We start from the raw sequence: 20747 nt of genomic DNA, 5'->3' as shown, positions 1-20747 counted from the left end.
ATTTAAGCAAAAAGTGCTTCTATTTAACCAAAATGTGGTCTTATTAAATACTATTTAATAAAAATCTGATGTTATTAAATACTAAATATAAAATTGATGATGGTAAAGTTGATAAAGATGTTCAAACATCTAATCCCCTTTCATGCTATGAGTGTCCTTCCAACGTACTTAGTTGTGAAAATGAACACGGTATTTTTTCATGATAAAGGAAATTTGATAATCACGTAAACAGCATCCTAATTTAACAAGAATTCAATTTGTCTGACAAATCATTAGATGATTTCTGGCTCTTACAGTATTTCATTGTCAGATTTCTTAGGTTTTAATTTTTTAAGAGTGTGCACTATGCTCTCATGGGCTTCAAGATATTTGCTATTGTGAGAAATTTTATACCCCATAAAATATAAATATATATGTGTGTGTATATATGAATATCTGAATATACACACACATACATATCCTCTTGGGCATTATAAGTATTCTCCATGTGTGTATACACATCGACATACACATACTCATTGTACTACTGTCTTACAGAGAAGCAAAACAAATCATTGTAATGATTCAAAAGTAGTTCAACTTAAATGATAACTCCCCGATTTGCTTGGAGACATTTCTCGTCAGCCCTAAAACACGTCCCACCAGCAGTGCCCTTGAAGACCAGGTGAGACAGGGCGATGCTGCGTTCAAGACCAAGTGGCACTGACAAGGAACGCTGTGTGTCCTCTCAAAGCTGGGACAAGAAGTTAAGAGCCAGCATCCTGCCTTTAGAAGCAGAAATGAAATGTTTGCTGAAATGTAAAATCCAACCAAAAATGAATATGACGATCGTTGCTACACATTGTACAGAGTTCCGAATATAAAAAAGATTGCGTTGTTCTGAGTCAGTGGTTAGAATGCTTATCACTTATGCATGTACTTGACTTATCCCTGCTCTGCAATAGATATAATTTTATACCTCATAAAAGCAATTTATGTTTCCAAAGGGAATAATCTGGATAACATAAAACGCGGAGCGCTCTGTTGCAGGAAGCATGTTTTCATTCAGCAATTGTCTTTAGAGATGGAGCTGCACGGCTTGATCACCGTATAGTGGTGGAAGGCATTAGTCACTTCTCTGTCTACGTAAAACTTTGAGTGCCACAAATGAATGTGCATGGCTAATTTATCGATACACATTCTTAATGAATAACAGTACAGTGTGCTTCTAAGGTTTCTCAACTAGCCACAGCGGCAAAAACACATAATATGGCAAAAATAGGCTTCATAACTTTTATAACATGTGGTAATTTTTTGGAATTGCTAAGAGATGCATAATCAACTTTACTACTGATTCAGTGAATAGAGGACATAATATTCGTGCATAAAACAGGGCATTTTTAAGTGACAATCAGAAAATGAAAGTGTGTGTTAAGAAAAGGATTTGATGAAAATCTGTCTCAATGTAAAAAAAAGCAATGCAGCAATAATTAATTTAATATTTCATGAACGCATTTTGTGTGAAGTTTTCAGAAAAAATAGATCAAAGCCCTATTTCATTATTTATAAAATTAATAATACAGCAAGCCATTAAGCTGCACAATAAAATTAAGCAAGAATCTGATAATAGTGAATTAAGCAACAAACAGTTCCTACTAATAATAATACAAGGAAGCAAGAAATCCCCCCAAAACTGCAGTAAAGAGAATGTCCTGGAACAAGAAGGAAAACCTCAGTGTGCGGCTAGAGCCACTAGAGAGAGCTCTTCTGCTCCCTGAAAGGACCTGCTCCAGGTAAGCGAGCAGAAACCTCTGGTCTCCGTGGCTCTGACAAGGCCACTCCCTCCACACATGGCACCGTCTGTCAGTCAGTGCATCCCATGGGGACATGTCACATACCATCGGAGGGCCCGTCGTCATCTTTATCAAAACGTTCTGAGGCCAGCGAAACCGTGTCCGGTGTCCCCGCAAAAGGGTCATCATATTCATCCCCATCTTGTGCATCACCTGTAAAAGAGTCAGGAAAAAATTCCATGTAAAACAATGCTACTTTGTTAGAAGTAAATTTTACTATTAAATTCAGTCACTGACATGGAAACAAGGAATCAAGTAAAAAACGGGGCCTGTTTTCATTTATAGCCAATGCAAATTAGATATACAAGAGTTTTTGAAGGCATGATTATTTTTTATACAAAATTATATTCTACCAAGAATACAAACAGTAGAACAGAGTACATATCCAAACAGTAAAACAGAGCATATATCCAAAATAAACAAGAAAATGTCATTAAAAAAATACACAGGGAAAGCACAGATGAAGAAACTATTAGTTAGACCATTTATCTACTCAACAATTGGCAAAATTATGGAAAGAATTTGGTGATGTCCCTCCTATGATCATTTTACAGTTTCGTTATCAATCACAAAGCTCTATGAGAGCAAATTACAAACAGACGGAGCTGCACCGTGAAGAGTAGGAAGCCTTTGAGGCAAAAGCTGCTTTAAAACTTATAAACAGTTTAAGTTAAATCACGTTTGGTTTATGACCTCAACACCTTCCATTTTTATTCAGTGATAATCCTTTAAGAAAAGCTAATGCCAATTTTCTGTTTGACTTATTACAAGTCCAGAAGTTTTCTGTTTTGTTTTGTTTTTAAGTCATTTCATCCTCAGGATAGAATCTTGTGTGGGTTGAGTTTTTCCCAACCTTATCCCCATAATTTTTTTACAAGAGTGAATCAAATTTCCTAGCCTTGTTATATGAAGGCATTTATTTTTTCACCTAATTCTACAACAAAAAGAACATGTACTTACTATTTTATCGAGTATCTATCTGCTTACAATTCACGCTACCTAATAGTAATTTTAGAGACAAGCAATCTCCTCAGGAATGAGCTGCAAAGCACAATGGAAATCTCTGAAGGGGTTCTGTGGGACTCAAGAGTAACTTAGAAGCTCAGTCCCCAGGCAAATCCAGATTAGAGCTGGGATTCAACATGCTTTCTCAATCATATTCTTGGTAGAGAAATTGTCTCTTTCAAGACAATCCTGTCAAAGCTAACAAGAGTCCGTGTTTTTTCTATTTTCTTATGGTTTTTCTATTTCATTAGCCTTCATCATCATGATTCCAAAAATCTAAATAGGGACATCTTCCATCAAGACAATAAGAGTGGACAATATTGTCTTTAGTGATTCCTCTATTTGGAACATAAGCTTTCTTCCCTGATTAAAATTCCAAGAAACACGTGTAAATATTAGTCCTTCTTCAGATCACAGTTTTCTCTCTCAAGAGATGTTCAAAATACTTTTCAGAACATTCAGTGATCCCTTACAATGTTTCTCTTATGAAGAGTGTTCTACTGTATAATATGAGATAAAAGGTAATCTCACAAAGTGTTCATAAAAATAAGTTTGAACATAGGATGACATTCATGGGACACAAATCAGCCAAGGTAACAAAAGTCCCCATATCTTCTTCACAAACCAAAATTTTATTATATGAATATTCTGAAATATCTCAGATGCACTGTCAAAGAAATCTTGCTGTGGGAGGAAAAAAGAGCAGTAAGGGGTACCTCAAACACACCACTGAAATGTAGCACTTAACATATAGCAGTATTAAGAACATAAAAACATTAGTAAGACCAATGAATATATATATGGAAAAGGTCTTGAAAAACGCAGCTGTTTAGGTGTAAACCTCCTAAGTTCTTTGAGGAGATAAGCAGGAAAATAATTAAAACTAAAGACTTTTGAGAATCAGAAGCATTTATTATCCTGCTATCATTTCCATTACACATATGTGTATAAGGAGACTTGATGGCATGGTGGTTAAGCACCTGGCTGTTAACCAAAAGGTCAGTAGTTCAAATCTACCTGTAGCTGTGGAGTCCACTTCCCTAAAGATTTACTGTCTTGTAAACCCTGTGGGCAGTTCTACTCTTTCACACAGTCACTCTGAGTCAGAATCAGCCCGATGGTAATGGTTTCAGATTTACTGCATATACATGTCTATACACATAAAAAATATATTGTATGTGCATATATCTAATACATACATACATGTATGCACACATGCATAATCTATATTTCAATACAAGTTTGATGTATCATTAACGCTACAAACAATAATATGTAATATGGGTTAAGAATATTTTAACCAACTCAGCCACTAACGTGTTAAAGATTTTTGTAGGTTTTGTTTTTCTAAAACACATTATGGCTTATGTATTAAAGTGAAATTGTCATAAATATATCCGTTCCAAGATCTGCAGAGAAGCACAAGTGCTGGTTTTAAAAACATCAGTTGTCAGATTGGAATTTTTCGAAGACAAAACAAACTAGGAAGTGCTACTGGCCTATCTCTTCCTTTTTTTCATTTTGCTGCCCTTCGATTACCTTAGAAAGTAAAGAACCTCTACAATATCTCTACAGGCTACATAAGTATTTAACTTGCATTTAAGCTGAAAAGATATATCATTTTTCAATATCTTTTTTCATTTTGCTGTTGTTTCGGGGACTGTCCACCACCTTACACTCTCCCTACTTTTTCTTTTTTTCATCCAAGTAAAGCGTAAAAACTGTTGTCTTATAAAAAGCTTTGAGTGAACAGAGGGGTCGCTGTTGAGTAGTGCAAAGAACTTGGCCTCCCCAGGGGCTGGGTATTTGCAGTTATACCTGCAAAGACTTCTATAAATTAAAAGGGAAATGTTCGACTTGTGTTTATGTAATAGAAAACTGAACTCCAAATCAACAATGGGCACCAGGTAAGCGTACCCAATACAATTTAAGGCATAATTGAAAGCATTACAGCCTAATCAGACATCTAAAAAAAAGGCGTGCTCGAATGAAATGGCTCCGGAATCATTAGTTGGCAGCCATTCGATTACAATCACACATAATGTCAGCGGGGCCTTGAGCCCGTGCCAATGACAACAGCATAAATTCTGCAGCTCATTTCTGTGGTCGTAAAATTAATGATCAGTTTAAAAATATTCTTCGTAAAAGTTATTGCACAAAGAAAAGACGTGAATGTGTCCCTGTTATGCACTCACAAGGATAATTATAGGGTTGTTGCTCATTAATACTGTTTCTTGTTTCCCTGGAAACGCATTTGATTTATCCCACAACTTTCGAAAGTTTAATTAACGATACAAAGTTAGCAGCTTCAGTGACACCAATCCAAGACTTCCCACCCTATAATTTCTGTGGCCACTTAAACGCCGCGGCAAAATCAAGGCTTAGTTGTACGCCTGCAGCAAATCTCTGTGAAAACTATTCTAAACTGTTTAATAACTGGGTTCAAACCACTATTCTCCATCTGTGTTCTATGGCCCATCATCAATGAACATGTTACTGAAAACGCAACCTGCAGCCCAGCGCCAACCGGAACAGTCGTGCTCTCTACACCCGGGAAGGTCATCTCACCAGTTTACCTGCTTGCTGTGTCTCACACAGCCCCATCTTAAATACAAGCAAGTAAATGTCAACCCAAATGATATGCCTCAAATTTGGTAATAATCACCCCATCTTACAGGCTGCATGAATGGCAAACTTGGGGTCGGGGAAAATCATCCGAAAACAAACACACTAATTTCTACTTCTCTACTCCGTTCACTTAGCCAATGAAACTCTCAGATAATAATGCACAGCTCAATAGGAGTGAGCGCTTCATCTGCCATTCAATGAGAGAGCCAGTAGTTCAGCTCCTAAAACTCGGGAGTTTTTCCAGCAGTGCACAAAAAAAGATTCTTCTTGCAACTCGTCTCATGCCAAACTGGGGCAGAGGCTTAAAATAAATCCTTGTTTCTCAAGAACTAATTCCACTAGCCTAGGGCCCCAAATCTCAAGCCTGATGGCCAGTTATGCAAGGCAGGGGGCGGGGAGGCTGCAAGCTGTTTGCACGGATGTCGTGGCAGAGCTCACTCAGACAGGAGGCACACCATGTCAGGACGGGGCACTAGACACCACTGCGATCTTCCCATGGCTCTGCTGCTCTTAAGGACCCTATTAGGACAAATTGAAACGGGTTACTTCTTACCTAGTAACTTTGCTATTCTGAAAATTAGTCCGTTAATAAACTTGGGAAATTGTGGGAGGAAATTGCTTTTAAGCCAATGTTTGTGTATGTAGCAGCAGCAGTGGCATCTTTAAGATAAAATCTATTGTTTTCTTTTGTTCTTTTTGCAATGAGACTTTTTAAAGGAGAAAACGAGAATGTTTAAACTATGGCATCTAAATGAATCAAAAGCAATTTATCCATATTTTTAGCAACTGTCGACATGAATACAAATTTGAAAAAATACGTGTCTCGTGTTCATGTGTGCTCTTCTTTTAAGAATTTATTATTTCCTCAAAATTATGAAAACCCTCATTGTGTGAATTAACATTTATGTAAAGCTTCTTGACAAGGCTGACCCTGAGAATATGTCTGTAAGATCTGCTGTCATGCTCAGGCATTCTCTTATTATCCTCCTACAACAAATCACTCTCAAAGAAAATAATCCCACCTAAATCATCACTAGGGTAAAAGGAGATTAATACCGGGTCAAAAGGCAACTACTGGTAAAATTTTACTAAAAAATTTTTAATTTACACAACTTTTACTACAGAGGTACATCTTTATCACCCCAAAAATATTATTTTAAATTATATTTCAGAGAGCTGCATGACTTTACAATGAAAGGGTAAATAAATTCTAAAATAATCAGGACAATTTTGGTGCATGGAACCTGTATTCTGGAGTACATTTTAAGTACTACACTATGCTGCAACACAGAATAGGACACTGGAGTCAGAGAGTTCTTCCTATGTACAATACTTTGAAGGATGTGAGAAAGAAGAAACTGTATTCTAGATGATATGGGAAATTTTCATACAAATAACAGGAGCTTGACTAAGCAAGATGAGCTCTAGTTACTTAGATTCAAATTATTTCAAGTACAAACAAAACTACAGAATTCAGAAAACCAAGTGATGATTATTCACAAGCCCCAACTGGTCAGACCACTTCCATGGGGACCTAGCCTGCAGTGTGGACCAGATAAAATGTGAACCTAAAGAAATTAAGAAAAGAGCAGGCTTCAAATCAACAATTTTCTACAGAAATGAAGACTGGTGCGCAAACGGGAAATTAACATAATGGCCAGGCTTCAATATTTAGGAGTCAGTGTAATTAATCAAGTAAGTGTTTACCAATACTAACTTGTTTCCACTAACAGAAATTGAAACACACACACACACACACACACACACACAACCTTCTAAGACCTAAGCAGTTTTGTGTTTCAGCACTGGATTAATGCAATTCATTTTAAAAGCTAAAAGACCTCAAACTGTGAGTTCCGTATTGTTAAGCTTCAAGAAGGGCAGCTATCTACAGGGTGACAGGTAGAAGGCGGTGGGAGGATGGGGTGAAGAAAAGAAAGACAGTAGACACAGTGTACATTAGAAACGCTAGGAACTGCCTTATTAAAAGTGTGTCCATCTGAATTAATTTTACTTGAGAGTTCTCTACATGGCTCTTGCTTGCCTCTCAATGATATGAAGGTAATGCAGAATTGCCCCTTAAAAAAAAAACAGGGGCATAAAGGTAAACCGGCAGAAAACGGTCTGTGTTTAGGGCACCATGCCCTATGCTGACCTGAGGCGGGAGAAAGCAGAGAAGGAGCATGCAGACAGCCATGAGCAATCCTGCCTGGGGCACCTTGGCTGAAGATGAGCCCCAATGCTCAGGGGCAAATGGAGGAAGAGACAGCATGGAAAGCAGCGCTATCAAACCAGTCTTTACTCCATGTGGAAATTAAGATCCTTAAGAAAGACACTTTTTTCCGTGTTCCTTGAATAAACACTTGCAACTATTAAACCGACATCGATTTCCCTTTACTATTCCTACCAAACTATAGGGATAGTCTTTTTAGGCCAAAGCTAAACATAGTTTTGAGACCACAAGGGCATAAAATTACTCAGTCTCTTGTGTCTCTAAGGTAAACATCTCATTTATCTAACAAGCTTACTTTTGAGCAAGCATTCTTAGTGATTAGTTAACTCAATACATCAATATAGAACTGCAAATGACTTATTCACAGGAAAATGATTATGGGGGATCACGGAATTCTGTGTTACATGGATTTTTAGCCTAGGTTCATCTTTCAATTCCTACCACATGCCATATAAAAACTTCCTTTCTCTTTGGAGACAAAGACTATGTCTTAGTAATGTAATTTTAATAACCACACACCTGAGCAAGTCTTAAAACAGAATACCAAAGGGAAAGTTCCTATCCTATTACTGAACTGCATGCAATTATATGATGACTTCACATTACCAGACTTCCCTAGCTTAGATATTTTTAATGTACAAATAATTAAGTCATATCCAGAATTCAATAAATCCTGAAGAGAGGCAGGATGTTACACCTAATATCTTCCCTGTAAATAAAGCCCTGTATGAAAGTTAGAACCATTAAGATGCATATTCATTTTTTTTCTATAATCAAACAAAATGTAATGTGATGAAACTGGCAGTTTAAGATTCACTAGACTACCCCCCAAAGTGGCTACTCTCCCGAGGGACCCTCCTGTCCTTCCCTTCACTGAATTGTATCCAAACTTTTACTGGGGAATGAAAACTTGGCTCATATCCTCAAACTGAAACACAGTAACACAGTGGTCTTGATGATTTGAAGTAACTAACACACACACACACACACACACACACACCCTGTGGTTTCCTTTTAACGCTTTGATTTCAGGTTTGTCTGGTTACGTGATTGGTTTACGGAAACTGCCACTACCCTCCCACTCACCAGTCGGCACAGATAGAAATTACCCTGTGGTTATCTGCTAACTCGAGCTACAAGATGCCATGTTATGATTTTCCCCCAAGCCCAGAATCCAATCCAGTAGAGGGTCACTGATCTCACGCTGTGATTCGCCCCCCCCACCCCCTACCAGCATCCACAGGCTTCAGGTCGTGACCCGAGAAGTAGCATTATGGAAGTAAGGGCCAGCCCAGTTTCTCTTCCAGACCTGAAGGCTTCAGGTAGCAGAGACATCCTACCTCTTTCCTACCTGGTTTCAGTTCTTAGCTAAGCAAACTGTCTCTCAGCTCCATCAAGTGACCAAGACTTTCATGGATTTCAAGAAAAGAATTCTCTTTGAAGATCCAAGGGGCACACGCTTCATACCCAATGTACCACACAGAAAATAAAGCTGGCTTTGGAAACATTGTGTTCATGTTGTCCACTGGAAGCAAAATTTTAGATGGCTTTTAAGACCATTATTCTTGTAAAACAGTGCCTCTGAGCACCAGCTCTCCTGTGCTCACTGTTACTGTAAGTCATCTCTGTAGTGTGAAGCTCTCGACTCCCTCTACTTCACTAAATGTATTCCATGTGTAACCACCGGCACACACTTGTCTTATCAAATGTCTGCCCCAGGTACTCTGACAGCACACAAGACCTGGGAATGCAGAGTCGGAAGACTCTTGTGCAGACTAAATTCTAGATGCCCTTTGCTTTTCCCCAGCAGGGGGAGCCAGCACTCTCATCTTGAAGGCCTATGTAGACAATATAGAAGTTAACATTTTGATTCCAATGATCAGAGTTCAGTTCGTCTTAGACCATCCTGTTGAAAAGCTCCACAAAGGATGAAAAAATGTCCAGTTTCACATGCTTGAAAGTTTACCTTTGTCTTGAGATTCCTGGAGATAGCTGTAAAACAAAGTAAGAACATGAGATTTTAAAAAGAAGGCTTAAATGAGAGCTTTAAAATCAAATCAAAATAAAGCCTAGTCAGGGGCAAAAATTCTATTTTAAAATCATTACATTAAATTTATATTTACCAAAAAACTATTTCATATGGTGAAAGGACAATTCCAAAAGACTTAATGATTTTACAATAAATTAATTTTAATAGTTACAATTTATAATAGTAAAATCAGGAAACAACTTGAGTACCTACAATTTACGTTACCATTATTTACTTACAGTACTAACAATGAAAAGTATTTTTTAATTAACTGAAGCATTGTCTGTATTTACATTAAAATCCTCAATCTGCCTTACCATAATTTAACTACCTATGCCCCCATATAATCGAAACAAATAGACATATTTTGCCAGAATGCTTAGATATATAATCAAGAGCCTTCACGAAAAAGAGTATTATGATAAGTATGTGTAGTTTTTTAAAGCATTACAGTAAGAATTTTGTCCTCTAACAATGTTTAATACCAATTATGATATAACATAAAAAATGTAACCAATGATACCAAATCCTTTATTAAAATGTTAATTACAAAGTTACTTCTAAGTAAGAGATCAGTAATAAAAGCCAAGTGACTTACACAGACTTTACATCTTTTATCTTCTTAATAAGAGAGTCTCTTTTTTCCTTTGCTTTCTTGGATAAATTCTCCCCTTTCAGTGTGTCTGCTACAAATGTTTCAACATCTAAAACAAGAAACATAAGAAATAGGATACAAATTATAGGAATCATTTTTTTTTGTTAAGACAAATAGGGCAATGATTATTTCCACCCATAAGTGTTAATATCTGTACGATTTGTTACATTTATCAACCCAAAGCATAACAGTTAAAGCATCTTTCAAATACTAAATTAGACAAATCTATTCACTACTTAGCTAATAAAATTTGTATGCTCTACTTATGCTTAGCACAGCAAATGCCATTGGGATGTTTGCACCATTAAACCAGGAAGAAGCACACAAGTTTTAATAAACTATGGTGCCCATAAAACATCTTCTCTCACATAAAAGCAAGCACTGAGCTGCTATGCATGTGTCAGTATCGTTTTATGGTATCCTGTAACTTCCTGTGTGAACAGGTCATTCACAAAATGATATCAATATAAGCTAATGTCTCTGGCAAAGGCTTGTTTTTATCAGTGTAATCCATTTTCAGATATACACAAAGCTTAATGTCTTAAAGGGAAAAAAAAATAATCCCCATTTTCTAGCCAAGCTTCCTAAGTTGCCTCCTCCCTAGCTCTTAAGACGACCAAAACATGAAAAGGAGAAGGAACTAGGTCCATGGTTTGTGAGCTCTGAGCTCTCACTTCCCGCTGTGGTATTATCACCTGGAAAGACTACATGAAAGAAACAAGAGAACTTTTTCACATGAGCTCTTCTTTTTGAAAAAGGAAATGTCCAAATTATTCTGCTGTATAGCTAGCCCTCTCATAAAATTCTAACAAATCTTGGTGGATTTAATTTTTATAATAGCCCCACTCTTACTGGTTATTTTTAATGCCATATTTTATACCCTACAACTCTAAGTAATTTTTTTTCAGAATCCTAAAACTCAGTTTGAGAGAGGCTACAGAGACCAAATCTTTTAAGTGAGTAAGGCTAAGGCATCCATATTTCATATTAAAGTGATGTGTTTGGTTTTCTTTTTTTACTATAAACAGTATCAGAGTCTCTCAACTGCACTTACTACCAACAATCTAAAACCTAGCACTTGGGATAGCATGTAATCAATTTCAAGTTCTTGATCGCAATTAGAAGGATCCTGAAGCAATGAAGGAAAAGTTTGTTAAATTGCTATGTTCTGTGCATTCATAAAAAACATGCAAAGGTGATGATGCTTTAGTAAGCCTATATGACAAGCATCAAAATGTAATCTTCTAGTGCTTTTTTTAGAATATATAACATGGGGGGTTGAAGTCCACTAAGGTACTAAAATTAACCATCACGGCCCGTCTTCCCTTGACTTGTTCCTATTTTGAAGAGGGGCAGAGAGGCAGGAGTCAGTACCAGTGTTAAGAAAGTGGGTCTAAAATAATGAGACTTGTGCCGCAGCACTGAGTTCTGAGAAACTTCACAGCCAGAGAACCAAGTAACATTGTAACACTCCAGTTCAGCTGACAGGGGCAGCCCATCCACTACACTGAGCTGCTACAGTAACTGCAGCTTCTCTTTCTGGTTTGCAAGTACTTCCGACTAGACTCAAACCTTTGGAGAATCACTGGCTCCATGTCTGCTTAATGCTATTTCCACTCGGTGTTTGTCTGTAATTCCTTCTTCCATATGTGTTTAATTGCCTATTTTACATTTTCATTATACAATCCAAGTTTAAACACACAGGATGGATTTTGTATATCCAGAAGAACAGAACTAATCACAGTCCAAGAGGGTTTTATATATATGTATATAAGGTCATTTTGTTTCCATAAAACCTCAAAAAACATGCAGTTTCCTAACTCTACCCCATCCTCAAATTATATTTTAGTAGTAAGTCATGCTAAAAGAAAAAAGTAAGTCATGCTCTTCCTGATGAAATATGTGATCAAAGAGAGGTGGGGGGTCCAGGAAGAATCCTTGGTTTGTTGTTGTTTTGAGTCTGGAGGTGATTCAGTGACTCAGAGGAAAAGATGAATTTTTAGAGACCATTAGCTTTTTAAAAATTTTTTTCCTAAATTTATCTCAGAAAGAGGTTTAAAGTCAATAACAACACTGATGTTTCTTTTGAGGGGTAATTATTTCTCACAGGAGGTGTGAGCAGCACAGCTTAAGATCTGCTTTTCTTTCAAAAGAGAAAAAGAAGAAGAGGAAGGAGGAGGAGGAACTTTACAGATGTGGTTCCTGGAATAATCTGGTTGTTCATAGTTTCCTTTTATGAACTTATGAAATCTGGGTTATTTCTGAAACCCTCCTGCCTCCATTTCCCCTCACCCCATTTGATTTTGGGTCAGCTAGGGGGCACGGGTGACCCCTGTACTTTCTGGGGCTGCCTTGGCAGAGTCCCCCAACAAGGAGCCAGTGGCCCGGGGAGTGCTGAGCCCTGAGGCAAGAGCACAGGGCGTGGGCAGTCACCCCCCACCCCCACCCCCAGATAAATAGGGCTGGGGCTGCTGCTTTGCCTCTCAGAGCAAGGGTACTATTTCAAAAGTGAACAGTAAAAGTCGTGGGCAAACCAAGTGCTCTCTAGCTGGTTGCAGGAGGGATTTGAAGCCCTTGAAGAGCCCTGCAAACCATCAAGGAGCTGTGTGCCCGCCCTCTTCTATCTTTCTTTAAGGGTCCAGCCCCTCCCTTCATATGTAAATCTCACCGACTCAGCACTGCTTACCATTCTGGAATATCATAATATGATTACAAGGAAAGGTCCGTCTTCCCTGCTCACCTCCTGGCCTAGAATTAGAACTTTGTGGACCTCAGAAAGAGGGGGTTCTACTCAGGAGAAGAGAGGAGGGGAGATGGTGCTGAGGGAGTCCCCCAAAGCATCAAGTCTAACCCCAACCCTTGCCCACAGAAGACCAGTACAGATAGGTCTCCGTGCTGACAACTGACCCAAGAATTACTCCCATCTCTATCTGTCCCTGAGTCATAAAGGGGGAAAAGTTCTCCCGGCCAGTCTAAATGTGGTCATTGTTTCTGCTCTGCTACATACAACTTAATACTGTCAAAAAGGGAAACTTCCGCACCCAACCCTGGGGCTCAGATTTACAATGGGTCAGATTGATAACGTACAACTGAACTGTTCGATGTACACATGAGGGCTGCGGAAAGGGTTAGATTTGCAATTGCTCTGTAAATAATTGTTAAGTCTGAATTTTTTTTAATGAATGTCAACATAGCTTAGCAATTCTTAAGCAAATAGTTTCTTAGAAACCCCTCAAAAGTCAGCTTAATCCCTTAGAGGAGCGCATTTAAGACACATCACGCGTACTTCACTTTAACTTCTGGGTAACAGACCCCCTAGAAATCTGCCAGTCTTCTCCTAAAATCCTGAGTGGTCTGGAGGTAGTACCAGACACAATTGCAAACTTTCCACAGCCCTGCTGCAAACTTCCATAAGGACAGCACAGTGAAAAGGCAGGCCCACTGTGCAAGGTCAGAACAGCCTTGGCATTCTTGGAAACGATAACCTCTTGGCTTTGCAGGGCTGAGGTTCTCACTTTGAAACCTCCCTGTAGCCCACCAGCAGCCTGGACTACGACTTCAGCCAGAAAATGTAACAAGTCACAATGGTAACAACCCCGGTATGTCCCACCAAACTCCCCAACTTACTCAATCCCCTCACTCAAGCATGCTCCAGTGAAAACACACACACACACACACAGTCTGTGGTGGCTTGAACTGTATATAGGAAGGGGACAAGAAGTGGACTGATGCTACCATTTGCTCTGACCCGGATCAATAAAGTAACTGTAAAAACACCCTCTTCTTTATGAATGGCGCTCTCTCTATGAATGGGGTCAGATTTCACTGTGTGCTCCCTGAGACAAGCTTAATTCAGTAAGAGTGTTCAGTTTAGAATTTAAGCAGGCTTCAGAATAACAACAACAAAGAGACATGCTCTTTTCTTCTCTGTTAAAGGGATTGTCCAACCAAACACCTACTGGTGAAAACATAAATCAATTAAACTGGGTAGATGTAGATCAATGTAGTCAAATGCCCAGGGCTAGAAAATGGCTAAATGAAAAGTTATTGATTGTTCTAATAAATGTCTTTCTCTGTCTTATCTAACATTTTTATAGGTTATGCCGAAACCAAACTTTTTTTCAACAACGAAGAAGAGACCAGAACGCGCAAGAAGAGTGTTCACAGTAGAATGGGTAAAACATACCTGAGTCTTACAGTCCAATGACCTGAGAAATTTCTCAGAATTGGCTTGGGAAGGTAAGCGACTTATTCTGATAGAGAGCTGTAAAAGGATAAGGCTGAGCATCTTTCAACCTCTAAAAAATGACTTTTGATAAATAGTGCCTTGTAATAATCAAAATCTTGTTACCGTGCATTTTCAAAGAAGCCATGGAGACTAACACATTAGTCTGAGATTTACACAAGCCTCACTTTCAGGCAGCAGCTATTGTAATGGGCTCAGAGCGTGATTGAAAAAGAAATGTAAACTCACTGAAACGAAAAAGATAGACTTGGCTTTAATTGAAAAAGACAAACTAAGTGAATGATGAGTATATAAAAACTAGCCTGTGCCACTTTTATCACCCATATACGACACTTAATCTTAAATTTATGAGTGGCAACGAAACTGTGTCTCAAATCACCAGCGGTTTCTCGCTATTCTGTTGTTTCTAGCTCTTTCTAACAGGACCCTAAAGCTGCTAAAAGCAGAAAGACACTCATTAGGGAATTTTTCATACACTGCTCATTTTTCAGTAGATTGAGATTCTTTTTAAAAGACAAGCCGATGATAGTTTGGATTGATTAACTATTAAAATGGTACATAATTCAAGAACCTCACTTAGTAATCAGAGATGAAAGTACTTTCGATGAAAGCCATAGGGAAGAAGTCAGCCAAAAACTTTCTCACAAGAAAAAGCAAGATGCTATATGTTTATGATAAGCAACCTTCCAAATATCACACCTTAACAATGTCACCCATACAAGTAAACTCTACAAAAAGTCCTGGGTCTTGATTTATAAAAAGAAAGGTGGCCTGGACTGGTTTCGTTTTGAAATCAAATTGTCTTCTATCACTCTCACGCTCATTAGTTACTTCTGCCTAAATAGGATAGGCTTGGTCTTGCTCTACAGAAAAGTCAGGTGCTAAAGAAGTAGGTGAGTATTGGTGACTCAGTAGGTGGCACTCTTCCCTTTGGATACTCAGTCAATGCCCCAGAAGGAAGGGGCACCAGATACACAGTGAATCCTTTTCATAGGGGGTAAAACCAATCAAATCAAAATGCTGACCAAATTAAATGTAGAAACTTGCGGAAAGGCAGCATTCAAAGACACCACGCTCCACGCCAGGCACTGTATAAATGTTGTTTCCATTTCTATTGAGTTGCATCTTTTACATAAACAAGATTACCCTTGTAAATCCAACCTTAACGGGATTATCATTTTCTCCATGGGGAAAGTTGGTTTTTTTTTTACATGTTCTAGGCAGCCTCCAAGGGGAAAAGTGCAATGGTAAGACTGCCATGTGAAGCTAAACTCAAGGTCCCTTTGCAGAAATCAGAAAGCCACTTTCTTTTATGTTGGTCTGCTTGTGTTTGGGTTCTGATTTTTCAGAGTACTGGTAACAACTAATTTCTCCTTTGGCATTTTTCCTTAAGAAGAGGGGGAGGGGAATCTCTTACAACTTTCCTTTGTAAATTTGTTGTCCTGAAAGATATTCATCTGATTGCAAACCACTAACACCTCAGGGTTCAAAGGGTAATCTAAACAAACGGATAGAAGGGGAGTAACTTGTTCCCTTCATTTTCTTGCCTGCCCAGAGGAAAAACTCATATAAATCAAGATTATCCTTGTTAGCTCTACCCAAAATATTTGGATGGATTCTGGCGAGGATTAAATGGACAAATTTGGGGATTATGCTTTGATTTTATTTATCCATACTAAATCTATTCTAAGAAGTCCTGGTAGCACAGTGCTTAAGGACTCAGCTAGGAACCCAAAGTCTGCTGCTGCTACCGGGAAAAAGAGACTTGCAAATTCGCTCTGAAATGAGTGCAGCTTAGGAAACCCCACTGGGTCGGTACCAGGCGGAACTGTTCCAAACAACATTGGAGTGTGTTCTCCCACTTATTCTGTGAGTGTGAGGAGGGGCTAGATCAAAGTTCTGTGGTGCACAGAGCAGTGACAATTCTGCTTTTGAGAATAACATCTAGACACTGTTATTCATTTCCAATTCATGTAACAAAAGAATAATTCCACGCTTTCTATAAAAAGGGAAAAGCCATGACGATTTAATAATAGTGGTTCCATAGAAAATATAAAGACCCAACCACTGACACACTTTGCACAGGTATCACTAAAGGCAAGTTAAGAACCTCTATGGTTGGGTTTTTTTTTGTTTCAGTGGGTTTTTCTGTACATAGCTCTTTTTTTTTTAAGGGAAAGAAATGAGGAGGAATAAATATTGAAAAGATATCCTAAAACTGCTACACTAGGAAAGAAAATAAGAGAGAAAAATAATAAATATGATTAGAATATATGAGAGCACCATATCAAGCAGATGAATTGTCAGGTGTTTAATAATACAGATGACATATGATGATTTGATATACAGGCATGGGAGATAAAAAGAGAGATGGCCAAGCAACTTCATTTTGATAGACATTAGCTTTAGCTTCATATTATTTTCTCTGGGGAAAAAAGGGGGGTTTTAAAATTGCTGGATGTTTTGGTCTCTTCTCTGCCTTGGAATTATAGTGTGGGGAATTCCAAAAGTGCTCAACTGTTCATGACAATGGGGACTGCCCATACCTCCTCCTCATTTTAAAGAAAACATATTTGGTAGACAAAACGGCATGTCTAAAATTTCAGCAGATACCCACTCTTCCTCTCTAGTCCAGTAATTCTCAATCTATGTACCCGATATACAAGATACTAGAATTATGCAAATCGCCATGTACAAGTTCAACAGGATGTTTTCTTCTTCATGAAATCAGGACCATAACTGCTGAAAGCAAGTATTCTTAAACCTTCTCTAGTTCAAAAATCAGTCAAGCATATAATCTTAATGACTTTCCTTGAATGTTATCTCAAAAACATGAAAAACACTAGTTCATGTTTCTTTTCTTTCACACACACACAAAAAGAGAATCACACACACACTCAAATATCCCTCTTGAAAATAACTTCTGAACACCAAGTATAATGTAAACTTATGATCCTTAAAGTTTCAGTGTTTGCATAGCTGTTTTTACTAATTTGTATTAACATGTGATTTGCTTTAATTATATGCAATATTAAAAATGCCTAAAAAGTGAATAAAAAATGAAGGCTGATTTCAAACAGTATGTTAGTATATTCCCTGACACAGAAACATGCTGAAGTACATAGGAAGTTAACATTGGTGGAAAATGTCAACATGATGTAATTCTGGGCTTTCAGTTAAATTACCAAAGAGCCACAAGAAACATTTGTGACCAATGAGGGTTAGATAAACTATTATGGATCCAAATAGCAAATGGTTATTGTGGAAACTGCTACGCTTCAGAAACATACACCCAGAGATCCACACTTTATTTCCTCAATTCAACAACACCAGACCTTGAGAATCCTGACAAATGGTGAGATCTGTTTTTGTAATAATGATAAACACTTTTCTGATAGTCATTAGAGTAACATCCTAAGCAGCAATTCCAGCAATTTATCAATGAGATGATTTTATCAACAAGAATTGTAGCAAAACAAGATCAGTGTGAATGTCAGACTCATCTAATAGGACAAAAGGAGCCTTAAATTAGTTGTTCCAGTTCTTTCACTCTTTCCCTTGGTGGCACCCATTAAGGACAACCAACATCTCACAGGATGAAAGACGACTATCCCAGGATGCATGCACTCATCCCCATAGAATGATGGACCACAAACCAAGTCCCCATTCATAGACTACAGGTTTTATTTGCAGCACTAACAACCAAAATAGCATCATACTAGGCCTGTTCTCACACTGCTGTAGCAATGGCTGAGTGTGATTTTTTGGGATGTTTTTGAGAAGTAAAATAAGAAAACTTGTAACACAGGACATTTAAGAGAAACTCTGTAAACCCAGCTCCTCATGGGCAGTATTAAAAAGTAAGTATTTCAGGGACAACTAAAATAAAATCCCATTTTCAGCACTCTGATGTGCACATAATAAAGTGAATTAATTATACGGATTCCAGACCATTGGGGCAGATAAGAGTTGTGCCACCCTATTTTTTTCTCCTTTACGGGGTCTCAAACTATAAAAGTCTCATGTATCCCCAGGGAAATACGATGTGCACCTCGACTACATTCAGCAGTTGTGGGCTAGTCGGGGTGCTAAACAACCACATCTTTAATTCCCCCAGTGAATTCCTGTGAAGTTATCTGAAATGGAAAAGGGGAAGATGAGGATGCAAAAAATAATGTGCTTTTATCAACATGTGACACAGGAAGTAGGACTTCAACACATCCTTCCCTTTTCTGCCCCCTGTTTTAATGTTACTGAGGCTGAAGCTATGTGGTCATTTGAGAAGCAAGCCCTCTTTAATATGGGTGAACAGAATGTTCAAGGGAAAAAAAAGAAAATGAAGCTTCAGAAAAGGCCGTCCCTCCCCTAACCCCTGACACCTGTGGGCTCTGACGCCTCTTTGCATCGCTCCACCCTCCTCCTCTTCTATAGGCAGGCCACCCAGGAACTACTGCTTCCACTCCAGCTCCCTGCGCAGATCTCTTATCTGCAAGCATTCGCATTCTCCCGTCTTCTCATTCCTCTTCATTCATTCATTCGTTCATTCGCGCGCGCGCACACACACACACACACACACACACAGTGTCTTCAGGAGTTCACGAAGACCTGTCCCGCAGCGACTCGTGCAGCCCGTCGGAAAGGGCTTGTCCCTAGCCCGCCGCGCCAGACTGGTGCACACACGCCCCCCTCCTCCCACCCACCCTCCCTCTTGCCGGGCCGCCCTCGGGCCGGGAGACCCGGAGCGTCGGAACAGGGGAGCGCCGGGGGCGGGGGGGGGAGCAGGGACCCGGCAAGCTTCTGACCCCGCCGACTCGCCGTCTCCTCGCCTCGCTCCCGCCCCGGCAGCGGTGCCCGCCCCCTTGCCGCTCCTTACCTGCCAACAGGTTCCTAATTTCTTCAGGGAGGGGGGAGGGAGAGGAGGTGCCGCTGGGGTTGGGCATGTTAGCGAGCGCGGGGCGTGCGGGCAGGACCTGCGCAAAGTGGACGCGGCCGAGTGGGGCTGCGGCTGCGACCTAGACTCGGGCCAGCGGGGCCGGGCTCCCAACGAGGAAGTCTCCGAAGCCCGGGCCGGCAGCCGCCGGACTCTCGGCCCGGCCCCGCCCGGAAGAACGGGGCGGGGCGAGGGGCGGGCGTGCGCTCGCCGGGCCGGAGGGCCCCACTGCGCATGCGCCGCCCTCGGTTTTCCAGGTGAAGGGATTACTGAAAAGCGCGTCCGGACAGGCCACGCCCCCACGCGACGTCGGGAGCGGGCGGGGGGACGCCCAGGGAGGGAGCCTGCTGCGCTGTGTCACCTGACCCGGCGCCGTGAAGCTCCTTGCCGCCATGTTGGGTGCTGGTACCACCGCAAGTGCGAGCAATTTCTCCAAGATCCCGGGAAACAAGGCATCTGTACTGACTAGGAGTCTCCCGACGAAAAGAGCGTCTAGCTAATGGTCAATGCTACTCAGGCTTAACTCCCTCGCCTGGTACCTCACATTGGCTTTTCTGACGTCTCAAACAATTGGGTCCTTCTTTGTCTGATTTAATGAATGCAACACAGTCGCATCTTCCGCCAGTCCTCCCAATACCCTGGCTAGAGTTGCTCCTGAGAGCACGCTGGTTGGCTCCTCCGTTACTTTTCTACCCAGTTCAGATTCTTGGGGTGACTGCAACTCCAGCTCTCAAGAAGAGCATGAAGTTCAAGACAGCATCCTTTTGCGAAAACCAGAAAACAGTGAACGCAGGCACCATTGTCCATCCAAGCTTTAAAAAGAAAACTTGGCAGTTGCTGGTAGAATTATAAAATGATTTGTATGATGAATTATAAAATCTATCCATTCCATCCTAGCCGTTTAGTCAATAATACTTAGTGTTACCTCGCTGTGAACTGTCTTAGATGGTTTCCCTAAGACCCAGACAAGTTCATTGTTTGGCCTTTAAACATACATGCTGAGGCATGCACACACAGTTGTGCATTAGTGTGTATGACTGTTTTGTGAGAGTGTTTTCAAGTTCCTCCTCTCAGTTAAGAGCATCCAGCGCCTTTAATGTAACCATATTTGTCATTGGGGAAAATGGAGGCAGCAGAGCTATTGAAGAAAGAGTCAACGTGACAGAAGAAGTCTTCAGCTAGGAACTAC

At 39.8% G+C, this 20747-nt stretch overlaps 1 protein-coding gene across 1 annotated transcript in view; it reads right to left on the bottom strand.

Moving 5' to 3' along the window:
* The window catches only part of SKAP2 (src kinase associated phosphoprotein 2), a 177423-nt gene extending 157680 nt beyond the window's left edge, over positions 1–19743 (bottom strand). Inside the window, exons 1-4 of the mRNA XM_075558259.1 lie at positions 19502–19743; positions 10326–10431; positions 9665–9690; positions 1878–1985 (exon numbers count right to left, since the gene is read on the bottom strand). Of these exons, the coding sequence (XP_075414374.1) occupies positions 1878–1985; positions 9665–9690; positions 10326–10431; positions 19502–19568 (307 nt within the window). The 5' untranslated portion in view covers positions 19569–19743. The remainder of the gene's footprint in view (positions 1–1877; positions 1986–9664; positions 9691–10325; positions 10432–19501) is intronic.
* Positions 19744–20747: the final 1004 nt, after the last annotated feature.

The sequence above is a fragment of the Tenrec ecaudatus genome, chromosome 9 (genome assembly GCF_050624435.1).
Source record: "Tenrec ecaudatus isolate mTenEca1 chromosome 9, mTenEca1.hap1, whole genome shotgun sequence".
In the NCBI taxonomy this organism is placed as follows: Eukaryota; Metazoa; Chordata; class Mammalia; order Afrosoricida; family Tenrecidae; genus Tenrec; species Tenrec ecaudatus.
The sequence above is the reverse complement of the archived record's forward strand: the minus strand, read 5'-3'. Positions and strand labels throughout refer to the sequence as shown.